The sequence below is a fragment of the Lytechinus variegatus genome, chromosome 18 (assembly GCF_018143015.1).
Source record: "Lytechinus variegatus isolate NC3 chromosome 18, Lvar_3.0, whole genome shotgun sequence".
NCBI lineage: Eukaryota > Metazoa > Echinodermata > Echinoidea > Temnopleuroida > Toxopneustidae > Lytechinus > Lytechinus variegatus.
Genome location: NC_054757.1, coordinates 19,780,360 through 19,801,519, shown reverse-complemented (window position 1 = coordinate 19,801,519; position 21,160 = coordinate 19,780,360). Strand labels below are relative to the sequence as shown.

The 21,160-nt window shown below is 36.9% G+C and overlaps 1 protein-coding gene across 1 annotated transcript; it reads right to left on the bottom strand.

The window, feature by feature from the left end:
- Nucleotides 1-797: 797 nt before the first annotated feature.
- On the bottom strand, nt 798-20,878 carry LOC121431935 (sushi domain-containing protein 2-like). The gene is made up of 18 exons (XM_041629714.1): nt 20,618-20,878; nt 18,118-18,245; nt 17,162-17,461; nt 14,211-14,348; nt 12,807-12,969; nt 11,373-11,621; nt 10,677-10,965; nt 9,708-9,983; nt 9,028-9,160; nt 8,050-8,194; nt 6,586-6,720; nt 5,903-6,076; nt 5,289-5,546; nt 4,575-4,832; nt 3,999-4,433; nt 3,556-3,652; nt 2,776-2,829; nt 798-1,933 (listed from the first exon to the last, which is right to left on the bottom strand). Exons 1-18 carry the CDS (start codon nt 20,685-20,687, stop codon nt 1,918-1,920), a joined length of 3,318 nt encoding a protein of 1,105 aa, XP_041485648.1. The 5' UTR covers nt 20,688-20,878; the 3' UTR covers nt 798-1,917.
- Nucleotides 20,879-21,160: the final 282 nt, after the last annotated feature.

Sequence of the window (21,160 nt, the reverse complement as noted above, 5' to 3'; positions counted from 1 at the left end):
AACCTTCCTTATCTTACAGCCGATTTTGATGAAATTTTCAGCGTTATGCTAGTTTGATTTTTCTCTATTTATCCAAATCAACATCTTTTTTGGGTGGAATTAACCTTAAAATTTGAAGTGACACTTTTCCATGAATGGGTGAGACTTTTGCGCAGTTCCATCCATCAGGATAAACGCTCTTCAAATTGGTTGATAGAATCTGTAATGTGTTGTAAAATATTTTGAATTGACATTTTTAACGGTTTCCCTCCTATTTCATCCAAAAGGCACGCTTTCGATTCTTTTAACGAATTAAAAAAAAATATTATCTACCATGTCTTCATTTACAAGTGAGAAACTAAACGCTATAGCGTTGTTTCATTATACGCTGTGTTCTAAATTTGGTCATTACATTGTATATCGTTAAGAGTGGTATTTATTTTGATAAAATAACAAGCAAGTTTCATTTCATTTGAAACTATCTCGCCTTCTATAATAATTCGTTTTGGTAATTTCTGTTGACATTTTGGAATAGGATATCTAAAACATTTCCACCTATATTTTGGAGAAGTATAAAGAGAATCATGAAAAATAATTGTTTACAACGCAGCTGTCTATGGTTATTTTAACGCAATATAGGCGTTAAGTAGGTCTACCTCTATTTATGATGATACTATGAAAGTACAATTGTTTCCCGTTGCACCCTTTTTTTGTCAGCCTGAAATTAGAAAATATAAATTATCACGAAGGATGCATCTGATTTTTATCTGAATCGTAATATAAGACTTCTTTATTGAGCATATAAAATACATGTTTCATACAGTTAACGAATACAAAAGGTTTTTTGTCTCGCCTGCATAGCAGAGCGAGAATATGCGCCGCTTTTCAGATGACGGTGGCGTAGTTAGTATTAAAATCTTAACTATGGTTAATTTTTTGAAATGGCATCACAAGTTAGAAAGTATATGGACCTAGTTCAACTTGGACATGGTAACCAAGTATCATTAAACATCTTGCTTGAGTTTCAGCTCACATGATCAAGGTCAAATGCCAATTAGGGTCAATGAACTAAGCGATGTTTTAGGAAATCATTATCGAAATCTTAGCCAAGGTTAAATTTTTGAAACGTCGTAGTCACTTTTAAAGTTCACGGATCAAGTTCATGCAAATGGGACATTCAAGAGCAATCATGTATAGATGAACAGCCTATTAAAGTGACTGTACCCGTTTCATATTTATTGAACTGTAAATCTGATGTAAGGCAAACATAGTTATTTCCCATACTGAATTCCATGAATTCATGAAGGACGGGGGGTGAGGACTACGAAGAGAAACGTTACAGTACACAATTCACTGCATAGCTCTCAACATTTTGTTACTCTACTTGTTATACGAGAGTTTTCGCAAGCACTCCGGAGGCGCCTTCTAGATCTCAGATATTCTATTGTCAAAAGCACTTCATGACAATGTAGTCTTTGTCGAAAATCGGTGGATCAAAACAGCAGTGTCCTCCTGGACTCTGAAAACTGATATATTTTTCAATTTTTCGTTCGGCCCGAATCTTAGGACGATCGGCTTTCCCGGTCCACCAACTTTCGGCAAAAACCTCTCAGCTGTCCGTTGTGATTTGACTAGCATTTTCAATATCTTTTCAGAATCCGTCCCTTTACAATTGCGAAAACTCTCTATTTACTTTGATATCATCAACACGATTAGGTGAAGTCTTTTTATATTTTTTGGTTGTGTACTGAGCAATAAAAAGTATTCAATTTATAAGTCCATAAAAAAAATTCTTTCGCAGATGTTGGACGGATGTAGACATAACAATTCAATGATAGATTTGATCTTCGTGTGCTACTTGGGTACTGTACTGTGGGGTGCGTGGGTAGGGACTGTCTACGGTCTTGAAACCTGTACTCTCCGACAGGGAATCGATGGCTACCCCATGTCAGTCCTGCAAGAGAGAGAGAGAAGAAAAGAATATACTAAAGAGAATGAGGGGCGGACAATGGGTGAAAAGAGGCAAGTTGGGGAAATATTAAACAAAAATAATAAAGGAAAAATAAATAATGAAAACTTGATAAATGAATGAATAAATAAATTGAGTAATAAATAAACAAACAAATGGAAATAAATGAATAGGAGATTGAAAGTAATAACTTTACAGAAAATTTTTACCCAAGCGCAAATCACTTACGCTGAGTACAAGGGGCGGGTGCAGAGGACGGGGGGGGGGGTCCTATCATTTTTTCAAGTGATCACAATCAGAAAAGAAGAAAGGGTAGACAATAGTACTGGAAAGTACTGATAAAAGAGTCGCTGTAAAACGTTGACGGAGGTCTATCCAACTGTTTTTGTGTGAGTTTGGAAAATGTACCTATATACCTTTAGTTACTTCTTACCCGTCTGAAATATACCCCGCCGACGACCAGATACTATCTTAATACCTCATCAAATTTTAAACAGTTATAAATTATATATATTGCCTCAGAGATTTACCTATGCTATGAATGAAGCCCATGGAAATAAAATGCGTTACAAAATCGAGCGTAAATTTTACCATTATTGTCATGATTCATGATTTTTAATTTTGGTATTAATTTTGTTTAATTTCCTTTTCTCTTTCATTTTTGCATGTTTAATTGCCCACCAATAAAGTTGAATGCGATAGTCACACCAAGCGCATCTATTTTAAACCGACAGAAGGCATTTCATCCTTAATAACTCAACAGCTCTTTCTGTTGTGGAATCAGTTATACCAGTGTAAATGGAGCGTAAGATATTATAACGACTTACTTTACGAATGTAGGATTTGGGTGAGCAAATTCCTGGCTATTAGTAGGTGTCACACTGTCGATTAAAAGACAGAGAATGAAAGAAACACAAATTCTTTGATTAGAATTCATCAAAAATAAAGGCCCTAAACAGAATCATCGCAATGTGAATGAAGTCTACATATATACAAATATAAATATCATATTGACAAAATCTCCACCTTCCACGCAAATCCAAAAGTAATTTTCTCATAATGTAAAAATAACACTCTTTTCTCCCCCTCTTTCCCTATCAAAGTAGTTTGAATAAAAATATTTTGTGTGTGTCGAAAAATTGATACGATTTCATCAGCACAATGAAACTCATTGGCTTATAATTTCAATCCCCGAAAATATTATTATTATTATTATTTATATACTGCGCTTTTCCCGGAATGGCCCAAAGCGCTTACAAGAATATGGCAACCGAGTTAAATCAAAATTACTTTAATCAGTTTAAGGTGATGAAATTATAGTGAATTCTTTAATTTTAATAATAACAAAACTACTGACAACGGTGATAATGATAGTGGAAATAATGACGGTGGTGGTAACGGAATGACGTTTTCTTCATTTTCAGTCCAGATTTTCGTTTTTACAAATTTCATATCCCTTAATTTTTATGATATAATTTTGTCATGTGAACGAAAATGTCTTTAAAACTATAACATATTAAAATTGCGTTGGAGTAGAGCCTCATTTCAATAGATTTAGTAAGCGACTAGTTTCTTTTTAAATATCTTGATTAAAAGGGAATTCATACCTTTTCTTGTGACATATGTTGCCGATAATAATCCCGATAGCAGCGACAACAAGAACGGATCCAAGAGATATTACTACGATCGACCATGTGGGAAGAGCTGTAGAAAAGGTTAGAAAAGCACACACTGAGGGCGTACATTTAAATCCAGTGTTTTAAAACACAACCAAGCTTTGACTCTAATCCGTTGTAAAATGTAACCTCAAAGTGAGACTCGTGTCATTAGATTACAGCAAGGACAATGTCAGTTTGGAAATCATTGCTTCCGAAGATCATTGTCACTATGATGTTGTATCTAAATAGATTCACCTTTGTTGATGGAGTGACAGAAATAAGAGCACACAAAGCCCAACACATCCACTCACACACACGCGCGCGCACACATACTCATATAATCGCTCATGCACCCTCGCTCAGACAACCGGACATGTCTCGATAAAACCTACCATCGTCTACCTTCTTCAGTATCGTGGTCAACTGTGGGGATGTCGTAGTGTCATCTGTTACATACTGTTCTGTAGATCTGGTCTCTCCTTGAGGTGGAGAAGTTCCTCGATAGGTAGCAGTAGATGTTGCTGGAGTTGCTGTGTCTTGGGAAGTCTTTGTTTCAGTCGGACCAAAGGATGATAGCAGTGTTGTTCTGGCAGCTTGAGAGGTCATTCCAGACGTCGGCATAGAGATCGCAATGGTCGTCGGCACGAAAACCTCGATACACGTTGGAGTATCACCAGCAGTCCACGTTCCATTTGATTGGCAGGTTAGGTTGGTCACGTGACTCGGTTCGAACCCACTATCACATACAAATCTGGCGACACCCCCTGCTACGTAGGTCGTTACGATGGCACTTCCATTAGCAGGGGCGGAAAGAGTTGGGCAGCTCACTGAACAGGAAACGAGAACGTCTTATTAGGTTCTTAATTGTTTAGAATGCAAAGCAGAGTCATGATTTAGAAAACGTCCCCAAGCAAGGTATAGGCTAAATGCGATACGTCTTTACACGCAAGTGACATGAACTAACTTACCGAATGCCTCCCGATTGTCGACGGCCTCTTCATACTGGTCAAATTCCTCTACGGAATTCTCGGCAAAGTTCTGCGAACCCGTAGTCTGGTAGTCGAAAATACAGAACTGATTCGTACCGCAGACATCCTCCACCTGGGTTTGATTAAGTAAGGGGTTTGTGACTGGCTCAAAGATGGGACGGTAGGTGCGATCCGTAACGGATTCGTGGTCGGTGCCAGTTTCGTAGAAGAACAACGATTCTCGTGCATCGATCTCCCCTGTGCCAAAAAAAAATAGATTACCATTCATGTACTCAATTGTATAGCGTACGTCAAGCAATTCCTGACTTCATACCTGATACCTTGTATAAATCCTGAACAAGTCAAAGTCTAAACTTAACGCTACTCTCAACGTCTACGCTATTTTTTATACAGTTATACTTGCCATAAAAGAACGAGAGTATGTAGAGTATAACAAATTACATGTAGGCGTAATCTATGATTAATCATATTGATGAAGAACATATTCTTTTTGAGAAAAAAATTATAATGAATAATACTCATAAGAAATAGCACGTTAATAGTAATGAGCATTATCACTAATAACAAATAGTTCAAATAAGATGTGTATTCTTTTGTTACTGCTTCGGATTTTTTGGAAAGCAGTGGTTAAATTATATACCTTAACAAAGTGAAATTAAGACTTTGATATTTGGAATCGTCTAGCAAACTTACATTGTAGCCCGAATTGGTCGTGTAGCTGTTCAGTAGTCAAATCAGGTGACAACAGATTTCCCTGAGGGGTCAGAAAATCGTCACTGGAATCACCATTCCACGTTCCCATCAGACCTTGCGTTTGATTCCGGAAGGAGTCCGGAACGACAAGGAAGATACTCATAGCCCCTTCTGATTCCTTCAAGGTCAGTCCTACCCCATCGTCGAAAGCAATAAGGATTCCATCTGAGGTAATATTGCGACCAGTCACCGAAACACCTGGCAAGGAACGGACAATGATCGGAATGCAATAACAAATTACTACATTCGACATCAAACACAATCAATATGGTGTTCTTCACTCTGTTGATCTCACAATTTGACAGTGCTGATCTAAGAGTCACTACGAACCCTATCAGTGTCTGACTTCATACATGTATATATTGAAAAAAAACATATCATGCTAGTTGTTCTATATAACTTTTTGTGGAGGGGAGGGATTGGCTTGGCCTTTTAAAATTTTGACTGGATCATGATTATATATTTTTATTGTTATTGTTTCATTTATTTGGCTCAGTGAATGTGAGTTCCTGCAAGGGGTTCCATTTGACTGTCAAATTGGAACACTTTGTTACCTTGGAATGCCCATCGAGGAGCTTGCGTGAAGTCAATCCTCGTGAAATTCTGTTCATCTCCGACTTGTTGGACGTACGCATCAAGAACCCTGCGTTCATTGGTTTGAACATGGATAATGTCACTATCACCGTACCTGGCAGCGACAGCTATGAACACTGTGGCTAAAGGGATTCCTATAGGGAGAAGGTGTAATAGAAAGAAAAATTATATGATCCCCTTTTGTCATTTTCGTCTCTCTAATTTGTTTCCGCGGATATTCAATATACTTTAAAAGTGATTTATGTGAATATATCATGTTTCCAATTTTTTTTTAGCTCCTGAGATGAATCGGAAGCTAATACGTCCTTACTAATGATTTATATAGACTAGTTAGTTTCCACAAGGTTATTACAGACGAAAGCATCTGACGTCTAGTTTCATGAAACTAGATGCAAGAGGTGCATGGACATATGACATAACTGAAATATAATGATATGATATACTTGATATGACTGGTATGACTTCATAGTTGTCATTTTGACTATCGACAATCTTCTATGACTAGATTATAAGACTTAAGCTGCAATTCATGAATGAATGGAGAACTATGATTTGTTTAAGGGAGTGGTCAAAGACAACTAAATATCATATAACTAGAGGGCATGAACATGATGAAGGGTGAAACGGGATGGATCAAGCTTACCCGAGAGAGGTGCGGTTCTTGCTTGCAAGATGAAAGTCCCGTTTAGTGCGTTCATCATGGTGTATTCACCGTGCCCGTTGAATGTGTACATGGTCGAGTCAAGAGTTGCAATATGGGGGTCGCCATTTCCCAGCGCTGTTATCATTAGAAGACATGAAAAAATATGGATGACAAAGAGAATGAAGACTTGTGCGTATTTGGAAAAGGGCATAATCACAATCACACGTACCAGCGGAACAGACTCCTCATTAGTCGTACTCTAGATTTTACGGAAGTGTACATTGTAGTTAATGCACTCGATCGCTAAAAATGTTTTTCGATGATCGCTAAGCGTTGTGTTACGGTCCCCAGATCGACTAGATCTATGACTTCATCGTGAGTTTGGAGTTGGTTTCGATGGTGTGTGTGACTACAACGTGAAGGAACAGTCACATTAGTCTAGGCAATGTAAAGGAATTCCGTTCAGCTTCTTTTCAAGTCCCAAAATAAATACATTAGAAAATTCGTCATGTTGATGATGTCACTTTTCAACGCACCATTGGTACGTATATTAGACCATAGAGCTATTACTCTATGGTTAGACTTTCACTCTTATTAAGCACACTAACAACAACGAGAACAAAAACAACAATTTTCATTCAATTCTCAATTTTGTTTCAGAGACGCCACAAAACGGGACAGGGAAGCCGGCATGTGAAATCCGAAAACGACCATGCCACTGTGCACGATTTTTGGAAAGGTGCGTACTATGTTAAAACATATTCAACAGGTCCTCTACCCTGACTTTGTTTAACGAAGCACCCGGTAACTACTGAAGGAAAGAGTGGAGATTATTTACAAAACGGAGGAATATCAGTCACGTCACCAGGCAGGTGATTAAACCTCGCTTGCTTTTGACCCTGTGGCGCCTGTAAGTTCTGGATCAGACAAAGGTTCAGAAATGCGAACCAATTATGGCTCATCGAAAATTTTAGCTGACCAGAATGTACCCGCGCTTCATAGACTTTGCTCTTGTTATTGTCCTGAAATTGTGCATGAGGAGTCTTTCCATGCAGTGGTAATGCATCAGCTAGCTATCTGGTCGAGTAGGAATGATTCACCACCATTAGCAGTTGCATCTACAATATAGGTCTGAAAAAACGAAAGGCTGCACTTTCAATCTTGATATTGAGTGCCACAACTTAACATACCTGAGAAATGCAAAAGCATTTTCGTGTGACTATAGAATTTTTATGAAATTTACAATTCATTGTGAAGTGTTTTATATGTAGTACAATTTTACGAGGTATAATGTATCCAAATTAATAAGACAGATTGTATATATAGTTCTATAAATTTTTATGATGAAACAGTCACACCGGCGAAACAATATCAAACCGATCATATTATTAGAAATAACGTATTTGCTTTGGTCGGTCTGGGTCCATTCTGTTGATGTGACTGAAGCATAAACTAGAGAAATACCTGGTGGTGGTGGCCTGTAGTTGTCGCACATTTGAGATGGTCGTTGTCTTGCAAAGTTTTTGCACTCGGAATCATCGTGCTCACCGAAGCGACAGCAGTAGGTCCACGGTAACAAGTCCGCCACGTAGTGAGACAAATATGGTACCTGCATGGAGTAACGAGAATGCGACAATACTTGTAAATCGTCTTCTTCCAGTCTGTGTGAGTTCTGCTTCAGTATGGGTGGTGAAGATAAACACACTGGTGGTACATGCAAATGTGGAGACTATACATAATTATGTTACTCCATATTCCAACTTTTTATGTTGCAGTGCAGTTGTAAGTACAGCTATTCTTGGCCTTGTTAACATTAGAACTGCACCCACTTTAAGACATTGGAGGTTTCAAGTCAGGCTTACTTAGTCGAGCCCTGTTGGAGATTGTTCCAGCCTCGCAGGTTCTCGGTAAGAAGAAAGCTTTGTCCTGACTGATACAGTTGAATATCCTGAAAACAGGATCCATGTCCCTTTGCCATTATTGACTGTTTAGTGAGGAAGGACTACCAGAATACTAGAAAACGTCAGCAAGGTTACAAATGGATGTGGTCCAGAATTGAAAGGCGTCTGGTGTCAAGGAGGTGTCAATCATATTTAAGCAAGAGAGTCTGCTACCAGGTGAGGAAGACAAACAATGACAGAAGTGTCTTTCAGAAAATTGGAATCTCAGTGGTATTGCGATTGTTATGTCCAGCAAATCGTTCATGGTCATGTCATAATTATATGGATATAAATATTGAAGCTTTTCTTTCTGACTCATCGTTTCGTGTTATATTTTCCAATGAAAACAGGGATGGATTGAGATGGAATTCCTCAACTCGCCCTTCCTTCTCAGGAACAATGGCATATAATACCTTTCTAATCTGGTATGGGGCAGACAAGGAATTTTCAAACTTGCCCTTTGCATTTTATCTTCCTTGGCCGATCTTAATAAAAAAAATACCTTTCCAATCTTCTCGTAAGGATAGACACCTCCGTGATGGTAGCGGTGGCTGTAACCCCCTCCTGGATAGTCAAAGACGTTGATGATCACTCCCTTGAAATCGTAGCAACACGCCTGTCCACCACCTTTTAAGCTGCAATCAAACGAAACATTCACAATTGGCGAAATAAGAATAGTAATTTCCGTGTGTAGTATTTGTATGCACAATTAACTTTTGAAAAGGAAATAGAATTCGTATGGTTATGTTGAATAGGAAGTAAAATGGTGCACTTGCTAAAATTAGATTAGCTACATTTAAATAACTACCAATGGAAATGTTAATTTATGTATGTATATATTCATGGAACGGAATATTTGTTACTGATGTAGTTGATTTAAATTATACGTGTAATAAGACAAAGAATTCGGGTTTGACTTATTAGACTAGTATCACTAACATACTAATTTCTTAGAGTGTTTCTCTATGTTTTCGAATTTTAGATATTCTTCGTTTATGTATGATAATTTTGTATGAACCGTTGTCTGGTTTGCGATATTGTATTTTATTTCAAGCTTATATTGGTTAAACTTCGCCTTCCTGAAAGGCAGTGTATTCAGATAAATAATGAAGTAAACCTTTTCCGATATTAAAAGGTATAGAAGTGAAAAATAACAAATGAAAAAAATAAATAAACAATTACCTTGGCAGGTTGGCTCGGACACAGTGCATTGTGAGAGGTTTGTGAATGCAGTTGTTGGTCGATGTGGAATCAACGTCACACTCCGGATGGGGGCTGAACCTGCCTATGTCCAACTGAGCTTGGTCAAAGGTACAAGGACACGGTGGCGTGGCATTCAGAAAGGTATCATCATTTTCAACCTCAATGTCAAGCCAACTGCGACACCACTTATTTGTATCCAAGCCATTCATCCACTGAAGAACATGTACCTTGCTCCAGAGTATAGCGCGGCTGTAACTGCGTGGAAGGGGGAAGTCAGAAGAGAACGATCTAAGAATAAGAATGAAGAGTGCACTTAACATGTCATCATTTCAATCGTATCTCTCACTTCCTCTAGATCGGACCAACGTTCTATTTTGTGAATTATTACGTGTTAGACATGTTAGAACCACGGATAATACTAGAGCCATTAGAGTGTCGGCAGTCACCACAGTTACCTACCTGTCTCCATGTATTTCAGAAAAATGACTGCAGTTGGGATTCCGATCTCCCTGAAATTGTAAGTAATTTCCGTTTATATATTTTCTTAAACATGAGATTAATACAAAATCAGATGTCTACCGGCCTCATGATATTGCCTCGCTGTACTGAGGACTACTGGTTATCAGCAGTATCCCCTTGCCACAGTCTTAACTGTCAAAACGAGGCTTATTACCATGCATCCATATTGAATAATGTTACAGATTGCTGAAGGGCGTATGGCGTTTAATTCTAAACTGTATTGCTGCGTATTTCACTTATTGGAACAAAAATATATTATTGGCATAACTTCCTTCAGCTTGAATTACGCCTATGTCATAAGTTCTATTTTAGGCTTAGGAACATGTAAGTCCCCCATCGGACACACTAATTCTCTATTGATTTCTTAAACATTTCATTTTTCTTAAATGACATAAAAGTTTAATTAAATATAATTGTTTGAAAGCTAACTTTGCTGCAGAATCGATGACCCCGATGACTCCGACCTCATAATCAATCTGGCTGTAGGATAATCCTACAACTGTGTGATTCCCGATACTATAATCAACTCCTTGGGCCAGTGTGATCAAAGGTCCATTGAAATCGATTCCCCTCTCCTCTTGGTACCCATAGACCACGATGTCGACCTCATTTACACTCTGCAAGGCTTCGGTGTCCCACGTGATCACGAAGTCGGATTCTCTATGGTCGCTTTCCGTTACCAAGGAAAATACATTGTCAGGGACGTCCTCAACGCTACCTAATAGAGAAGAATAGATTCGTAATTTTGTTCTGGGAATCGATCTAGCAGCAATAAGTTTTTGAATTGGTATGTTAATTTTTCACAAATTATAAGTAAAGCTATAAAGTATGCAATTGAACCTATTATTTTTCTTATGTACAATGTGTTAGTTGATGATGCCGTGACACTGCTTTAGCTTGAGCGCTAGCTGACTGGACATTTAAATCTCCTGAGTTTGATCCCCAGCTACGACACTTAATGACTGGGAGAAAGGCAATTTAATCGACAGTCCTGTTTTATCCTGCATGTATTCGTATAAATGGAACGCTATTTTTTTTTCATTTTATGTGGTTATGTGGTTATTTTATGTGGTTTCTTAGAAATAGCAGCTCTCGGTCTACACACGAGACAAACATCATACTTACTAATTGTAAAAGTGCTTTTGAAAAGATAACTGTTTCCATCGTCTAAAGACACTAGAAGAGGAATTCTTCCGACTTTGTAAAACGTTGGCGATATGCAAATCGCGGTCTTGTCTGACAGAAGCCTTCCATTCGTTTTGATTCCGTCAAAATCACAAACGATTTGGCTTGTTGAGTTGAAGCAAGGTCCGTTAATAAACACCTGAGTCCCGCCAAGCATGGAACCGACCAAAGGAAATAAAGTAATCTTCCCTGTAATATGAATTTAAAAAAAGATAATAGCTATATTTTCATTCTGAAGGAGGATGATCTAGAGTAACAGCTACATGACTTCGTGTATCTAATCTCAGTCAAACTGATAATTATTTCTTTAAAAACCTTAGCACTGGGGATCTGATCTACGATTCCCAAATAGTAAGATTCTATCTGAGTTGATCATATTTATCCGTGCTCTGGGTAACTGTTTCTACACCACTGATTAACATCTTTAGCTTACTCTAAAAATCTAGTAAATCCCTTCCACCATAAAAAAATGAATTATAGATTTATAATGATGAATGAATAATTTAATTAATAGAAATAAATATATAGATAAAACAAAATTGATAATGTTTGTGCATATCACTTCTCCAATTCACTAACAGATTCCGTGGACTGTATACACGTGTAGGTCCAAAAACAGATATGATGCGAATAACTTAGGATAAAACTGTGTTTTCTGGAATACCTTATGCAATTTAATAAGAAAAATTATTGGGTACCTTTTCAAAATAAGACATCGGTGGAATTGGATGAAACATTCCAAAGTGGAATATACAAGTTTTTATTTTCTGTCCCGGGCCCTTTGGAGAACGCTTTACAAGTGTTTCAATTGTCCATAACACAAAAATAATGGATTAACATCTTTTCTTTCAAATAAGCAATTAATTGCTAACTTTTGTGTTAAGGGGCCCTGATTAGGGTTCCGTCTATCCGCTTGTCACAAAACAAAATAAACGATAACTGTTAAAAGCTATAGAAATTGTAATGCGTTTGACTGGCTGATTTAAAATTACCATCCTGGTAATATCATCAATATATATATGCTATATCCATGGTTAGAGCATGTTGCATGCAGTACATGGGGCCATAGCAAAACGTATAAAAATAACACGCACTAGCAAGAAAAAAGTGTGGAACTTTATGCGCACTTGAACATTTTGAATACGTATGTGTCTTATACTGGAAGCCTCAAACTAGCGCGTTGTCACTCTGTTCATTGTTATTTTATATATATCGATTGGTATTATTTTATCAGGTTTCACGTAATTCATTACGTCCAATAAATTTACACAGAAAACTGAAATGAAAAATTACGTGATATAATTATATTCATGCATGTGTTTAGTAAGGCAAAAAAATGCGAAATGGAAACGGCGAAATCATACGTGTACACACCAAACGTTACGCATTCTAATCCTTCGATGTTGGCATTGTCCGTTCTGAAAACCCATCTTCCCGGAACGCCGATATTCGAAGTCGTTTCGATGTCGACGACAGCGGGTGTCTGAGATCCAGGGACGCTGTAGTAAGTCACTCCGTCACCAGCGTTGAATCCAACCTGAGTAATAAAGAATTTTAGTTTTCGCATAAAATCTTAAGAGTACACCCTCTCAGATTTTTTTTGTTAAGTATTGAATTTTTAAGGCATGTTATGCGCTTTACTTGTCACCATAATCACCAGCATCCTCATGGGCTATCGAAGAGGACCAAAACCCCATCAGTCGTCAAGTTTCTTACTAACGACCATTCATACTTTCGTAGCAGTTTGGTTTAAAAGCCGATCACCACCGTCATCATCATCATTATTATTACAATTGTGTTCATGCTCATTTTTTCCTTTCTTCGGATCATAATTGAAGAATTTGAAGGACCAAACCATAACTAATAAATGAAACTTTAATTTACGCACCGGATGTCGATGCCAATGTACGTCTCTCATCTACATGTAAAACGAAGTGGTTGTGACTACTGAAATACCACAGAAATTATTTTCTTGATGTGTTCATCGAATATGCACCTTAGAGGCCTACAGATCATTTTATTAATGATATTTGCATATTCAAAAATGATTTTAATGATATAGAAAAGGATAATTATTTGAATTAAGTATTCGAATTTTATCTAATCAAATGTAAAGTGATAATTCAAAAGCTCGTTTGCTTGCAATTATTCTACGAACAGCTTTATAAAAGAAGTCGCACGGTTGTAAACCAATTTGGCATATGACTATGAACACTGGGTTTCATGGAGTTCTTCAGTAACCTTTGAATGTGGTCGTATCAATAGAACAGTTAAATACATTTCATTTGTCTTTTTTTTTCTTTTTTACTTCCGTGCATGTCGTTACACATGCAGAAACAAAATAAAAGAAATATGAAATGTGACTTCTCATTCATGAGTACAATTACTTTTGCTTTATGATTTAATTTTTAACCAATTAAATATCATGCTAATCATGTTAAGCAGGGCCCGCAGGTAGAACAGTTTTCAGAACTGAAGTGGCTACCCTGGGTAAGATATGACATTATTATTATTAGTAGTAGTAGTAGTAGTAGTAGTAGCAGTAGTAGTAGTAGTATCATTATTATTATTATTATCAATTACCATTGGCGGACCAGGATTTATCATCTTTACAATTAAGGGGTGAGACAATGTTTTCTTCAAATTTTGAAGAGTAAATACTGACTTAAATGTGATGCTTGTGACAGCATAAACCTACTATTTAGAAATTACCATACATTTTCTTTCTCACAATTTTCCGGGGGTCCTGTCTTGGTGAATCCGTTACTAATTACGTACCTGGGCAGGCGTTCCACCAAGACCTGTAAATGGGTCACCACCGCTGGCCTCCCCAGTGGTCCAGTTGATATCACCGTAGTTGAAGATGGCGAAGGAATAGCGGCCATCGGTTACAAGCACAGCCTGGAAGGAATTTCTCTGTACAGGATATCAGAAATGAGTTTTCAAGCAAAGCAAACTCTAACGAATGGTGAACCAATAATCCATTAGCTTTACACAGTTTCCAATTATTGTCAAGAGTTAGTGTTAATTGATTCAGTAAAATTTGCATCTGGTTTGAAAAATGAATGAGATCTGTACGAGGAAAGAAACTTTACAGGTACAGCTGCTGAAATATTACGGGGGAGCGTTTCATCAAAAGTTTGGTTTGACAGCTTTCCTTCATTTTGATTGGCTGAGAGCCACCGTTCCTAAGGTAACTGTCGGATCAAACTTCTGACAGGCCCTTCATGAAACGCTCCCGTGAAGTCCTCTATAAAGTTAGGTCACCTCTTGGGCGAAGGAAGGTCGAAGTAACTCTGTCCATACGGGCACTTCTCCGACCTTTCCTCCGATACCTTTCCTCCCACCAAAAACAGCACACGTCTGCGTCGTGTTTAATTAGATTATCTATGGGATTTCTAATCCATGCATAATAGAATTTTACGTCTGAACGAGGCTATTTTCGCTTGGGGCACCACTGAAGCTGCAGCCACCACTTTTCTCCATCCATTTCTGTCCTCCACTTCTCTCTGTGATTTTAACAAACCTAATTCCTATCCACTCGTTCATATTACATTCCCATCTCTTGTGTTGTCCTATCCTTGGGACCTATTACCTGTATTTTACCCGGATTTCTTCATTAGTCACACAGTTTGAGTAGTGTATATAGATATTTTTTCTGAAATATATAATTTCGGCAGCAAGGATCATTCTCTGTAGTTCTGCTGAGAGCGTCCACGTTTCACAGCCACACAGCATATCAAGTTGATCTTGGAGCGAAAATATATGTCTGTCTTTCCAGATATTCTTTTTTTAGTTTTGCCTATATACAGCTGCTGTTTTAGCCATTCTTGCTAAGATTTCAGACTTTGAACAGGTCTTCGTCTGAATTAATGGATCCCTGATATTTGAAGGACTTTACTGTCTTCTCTGTCTCTATTTACTGGTATGCCTCTTGAAAACCCCTTGGCATGCTGGGTGCTATTTGTCATAATTTTGTTCTTTTCTGAGATTGCCTCCATTCCATACCCTGCAAATGCTTTCCTTACATTGACCAGTTCGCCTTCTTTCCCACCAAGTCCATCAATGTCATCGGCAAATCTCAGACTGGTAACTGTTCCTCCAGTGGATGTACCTTCATGATCTCCAAGCGCATCTTCCATTATTCCCATGTTAACAAGAGTGGGAGAGATGAGGTATCCGTGATGTTGTGGGACCAATCATCTTTATTTCCATTTAAGAGTACAACCATTGTAACCCTATCATACATCTGTTTGATCACTTGGATAACATTGTTTGTACTGTCCCATGATTAAAGTCAGCGCTGCATGCCAAACTTAATAGAACATGTAGAAGGCTTTGTTGAAATTCACAAAGACGTGACAGAGTTTCTACCGATGCTGTATGTACTTCTCGCAGATTACTCTCAAATTAAAGGTGATTTCAGCGGGCTCCGTCCTACTTGAACTCCTGCCTGTTCTGGAGCAATGGTGGATTTTGACCACTATTCATGTCTATTCAAAATGACTTTTAGCATGACTTTATTTTGATGATCATAGCGCAGTAGTTTTTACAGTCCTGCAAATTTTATTTTCTGGCAGAGTAAGGATCAGTTATTGTGTCAACGGTGTTGGTAAGATTCCAGTTTATCAAAATCGTCTGTTGAGGATCGTAATCATTCATTGTCCTCCCATTTTGATAATTTCAGCTGGAATATTGTCTATCCCTGCTGACGTTCCTACTTTCAGAGCCTTAACTGCTTTTTCCTCTGCCATACATTCCCAAGATCTGCTCTGAATCATTGGTCTCCCAATAATACCAAGATAATGGAAAAGAAAATTGATGGCGGAAAGAAACTGGAATAAATAGGGGGAACTGGACACCAAGGCTTTAATAGCCATACGGCGAAAAGCCTGACACCAGTTCCTGGGTCACTCTGACCCTACCCTCCTTCTTTTGTCACACACTTCTAAAATCTTGGGTGAAACCACTGAACGGCTTCGTATGGTGTTGATGCTTTCCCAAAATAAGGTTTGGTGTATCTAAAACTGGTGTGTTAAACGTTTTAAGCATCAACAACAACAATAACAAAAAAACAAGCAAACTTTTATTTCTCTGTCAGCCCTTCCAGGTATAAGCTTGTTCAGCTTGCTCCCCACTTACCCGTGAAGGCATGATTCTTCTGATTCTGAAGGTTTTTTCGCCACAATGTTCAGCGGATTCCAGAACATAGAAATCAAATTCCCTTCAGCCATGAAGTTTTTGTCGAATATTGGTGAATCAAAACAGGAGTTTCTTCTCACTTTTCGGGGCTGACGAATAATTGAAAATGTGTCGTTTTCCAGAGTCCAGGGATAAACTGTTGCTTCGACTAACCGATACGTAATGGCTGAAGGGAATTTGATTTCTACACATTTTCTATGTTCTTGAGTCCGCCGTTGTTGGAGTTGTGGAAGCAGACACTCCGTAGGATGGGGGTCGGGTGTCCGGACACTTTATATTTTTGAAGCCTTCTTTTTTGTCTTTGGATTACACTAAAATATGAATTCAATAGTTGCAATCATCTTCCATTTTGTTCTCTATAATATTTTCTAACATTTTGTACTAAAAATTGATGAAACTTTGCTTGTATTTTTTTTTTAAATTGATCGTCCGGACACACAACAACTGGGTATACAGTACGTGACATGAAACGGCCCCACAAATACTGTTATCATACCGTACCCAACATGATGTATACATGTACGTACGATACTATCATCCTGACTGCCAAAGAAAGCCACCCGGTCCCAAGTTGTGATGTACAGCCACGATGACACAAAGTCTCTCATTTCAACGAAGGATGATCTGATGATGGCATCGGCCTCGACGAACAGATCGTCGTCTTGTCCGAATCGGAGAACCTCTCGATAGGAAATAGCGCCGCCATCTCTCGTGTCCACATCGGCCCAGAAGGGTGTCAGCAGACGGCGGTTGTCATCGAGTGGAAATCGGTCAGGTGTATAAGCTGTCACTTGCTCCAAAAACGAAATGACACCGTTAGTGTTTACCTAGACGATTGAAAAAAAAGACAGTAACATTCACTGACGGAGTCGATAGATGAGGGAGGAGGGAAGTGCTTGTCATATTTTTTTTTGGGGGGGGAAGCATTACTACGAAGAATAACGGTGACCTTTGAGTATTTTTTTATGAGTCAGATTATTTCTTACAAGAAAAGGTGGGGACCTTAATACTTTTTTTCTTTTAGAAAATTTTAAGATGTTCGCCTCTCCTGACCGTGGAAATCCTTTTAGGGGGAGGGTTAACTTGTCAGATTTTATTTCATAGTTGATACGAGAAATAAAGATGACCTTTGACTTATTTCTAGAAGTCGTCGGAAAATTTTTACCACTAAAATGCTTCCAAAAATGATGATGACCTTACTTGACTTTCTTTGAAAAATAGTTGGTGGTTCGGCTTTCCTGATTGGGTAGTATTATTATTATTATTATGGGTTCCAAGTTGCATGTTTATTGTGGTTTTATTTATTTGGTTTGTTTGCTGCGTGACATGACAACAACCTTTTACTTGTTTGTTCTGCTTCCACAAATGGTAGTAATCTTAAATGTTTTGTTTCTTTTAGAAAATATTTTCCTCTCCTGACTGATTATTAGCATTAGCATCATCATCATCATTATTATATTCATCACTTCCATTTTCAACTTACAAATAGACTATAATGGTTATTGTCGAAGAAGGGGAAAACCACAGAGATGAGTTGTCGGAATGTCGACCCATCATCAATTATGTTCATGAATCTGTCGCCTTCCGTTAATCCAAACGGGAAGAAAAGATCTGCAGAATAGGGGAAACAAGATTTCTTAAAAAATAATAGTATTGTTTGTTTGTCTTTATCACTGCGTTAAGAATAATACAATAAATTTATAATGCAATTTGATATAATGTATTTCAGTTATATAGCTTTTTCATTAAAAAAGCTAATTAAAGCAATACATAACGCAATGGCTTGAATTAAAGGTGGTAATTAACTATGGCATGAACCTTTAAATGCATTAATACTATATTCCAATTCAATATAGAATTACATAAATTCATATGTCATAAAAAGGTTAATATGCGAAGCTAGATATATTAAGAACTTGCTTTACTGCATTTTCATTTGCAGTTTTACATGAAAAAAGTGAAATCAAGATACCTTTGTGTTTTTCTTCTTTTTATATTGAATATAAAACTTATTTTATCGCAAGGCATGAGCTACCAATTCCATGATATATTTGTCTTTATATCTGTGATATCCGAAATTGAATTTTAGAGAAAATAAAACATTGCTGATTTTAATTACTTAGTTGGTCTTTAAAAAACAAGTTTTGTTGTTCGTTTTGTTTTGCAATCCGGGCCTCTCCATATAAATGTCCGTTATCATATAAAATAAAAGAGGCGAATAAACGAACAAATGAATACAAATATTTGCAATTTCATGTATTGAAAAAAATGGTTGTTATTTATATCATTCACATTTCCTTGACAGAGTATTGGTAATTTTGATACTAGAATAACGTTAAAGGAAAAAATATTGAAAGATTCAATTTTGCTTTGTAACTCTACATGCACTGTGCCTCGAAAGAAATTGCTAAATTGAGAAAGGAATATAAAGAATAAAGTATCTCTGAATGAGGAAAAGAAAACAAAATAAATTCATCTTTTCGTTTGAAGAACTATTTAAAACAGATCTTCATGTTCAATAAGCCAGTTCGTAGTTCCTTTCTGCGCATGATCAAAAGATTCTACGCATGATCAGAAGAAGGTCATTTGTACTAAAGTGACATGGCGTTTTAAAATCTAATGAGATAAGCACCAACTTTGATGTCTTGATTATTCATATATTCTTTTGAATTGTCGTTTTCATTTACATCCACAAAAAACGACAATACTTCCACGAACGACTGGTATTTCACAGTTTGCAAAGTACATTGTGCAACATGCTAAGATATGCATTCAAAGAAGTTATGCAACAAATGCCTTCATTAAGTGTTCATTTGTGTGCTATTCTAGTCACCTGGTCTATTCAATTTCTTCATCCTGCTATGTAAGGCAAGCTTACGTAATATCTTGCTTTGAAATCTGCCTATCATGATGAAAGAAATGAAAGGTCATTTGACCAAAATTGTCCATGAAGTAACTACGAACTGGTCTATTGAAGATGATTGTGTACTACGACATTACGATGGACAAGTACTACATTAATTAAAACGAAATAATTTAATATAATGTATAACTTAATTAGTCAAGTAACTTTATATCTTTTTGTTATTTACGTGACAAAGTCGCCTTGCTCTTTATCTTCATGACAACATAAAATGACGAGGTCGAAAGGCTAATCGCATTTACACAAGAGATTAGAGAAACGTATACAGTGAACGAGGGACTCGCTGTCATGGTAATGTGATGTTTGTTTCATTATGATCTTTTGTCTTTGCCATGTATAACTTTGAATTTGTAGGAAACGGATGTTGAACTATACAATATATATATATATATATATATATATATATATATATATATATATATATATATATGATAAAATTCAAGAGAAGTAAACCCACACTCTTCAAATGTTGAAACAGTTGTATACATGCCGTCATAGATTTCAAAATGACTGAGCTGGTGAAGTCATCTCCCTAATATTTTTGTTTTAATCATACGACAATTCATATCATTTCTCCAGAAATGATGGGACTGAATACTCTTTCAGAAAAGAAAAGAGCACATAACCATGACATAGACAGGAACTAATTTAAACTAAACATATAATTTCTTTGATTGAAAATATAATATCTGCGTATTTTCGTCTTGTTGAAATGAATAAAATTAATAAGTTATTAATTCATTAGATGCATAAATTGATATATAAATGAACAAATAATTAGATAAATAAATATATATGCTGCATTGATTGTAACAGATAATCTATTGCTTGAATGCTCTAAACTTAAGTGGTATTGTACGAAACAGATCATTATCAGACCCCATGAATTGATACAAAAAAGTACTTCAAACAAATTCATTACAACATAATTACCTTTGCACAATATTTGCACTTTTGCACTATACAAAACAAACACATGACATATATGCACTCTCGTTTACTTTCTTTAGAAAAGTTTCCATGAGAATGAGATTGAAATAAGATACACAAGTAAACCTACCATTGTTTCCTATTGATGGCCGGAGAAGATTAAGAATTATAGCGACGAAGAAGAGTAATGTAGATCTCATTTTGGTCTTTATCTTCCGACAGTAATAAATAAAGTTCCGTAATGTAGACAATGTGAAAATATTCCGAAAATTTTGTTTTTACACAAACATATTTCTACTTCTCCCGCGTTAACAGTCCGCTTCTCTCGCTCTTCTGCGCTTGTATTATTAAGTTGATCACATTTTGTGGTGCCTTTATCTTTAATTATCTTGTCTAATTATCTTACCGGTCTGCATACACTGCGTATGGGTTAATTTGTTTGACGAAACCATGATTAAGCTGTGGACTGATTTGTCATCATAAGCAGACTGCTGAAAATAAAACGATCCCAGATTCAATCTCATTAATAATTTTCAGGTCAATTAATGCTGTAATCCTACCCCATACTACTCGGGCCAGATTTACGCCAGTGGTCCGTTGTAATAATTTCCAACACCTTCACCGTCATCCTCATTCTTATGAGCTCAATCTATCAACTGTTTTTCATTTGAAA

Bases quoted from the DNA above. Each gene is read 5' to 3' on its own strand.
- LOC121431935 (XM_041629714.1), bottom strand. From the start codon at position 20,687: ATGAGATCTACATTACTCTTCTTCGTCGCTATAATTCTTAATCTTCTC. The intron at 12,970-14,210 runs GTACGTAATTAG...TTTATTACTCAG, and splicing joins TTGGTGGAACGCCTGCCCAG to GTTGGATTCAACGCTGGTGA. The intron at 2,830-3,555 runs GTATGAATTCCC...TTTAATCGACAG, and splicing joins AACATATGTCACAAGAAAAG to TGTGACACCTACTAATAGCC.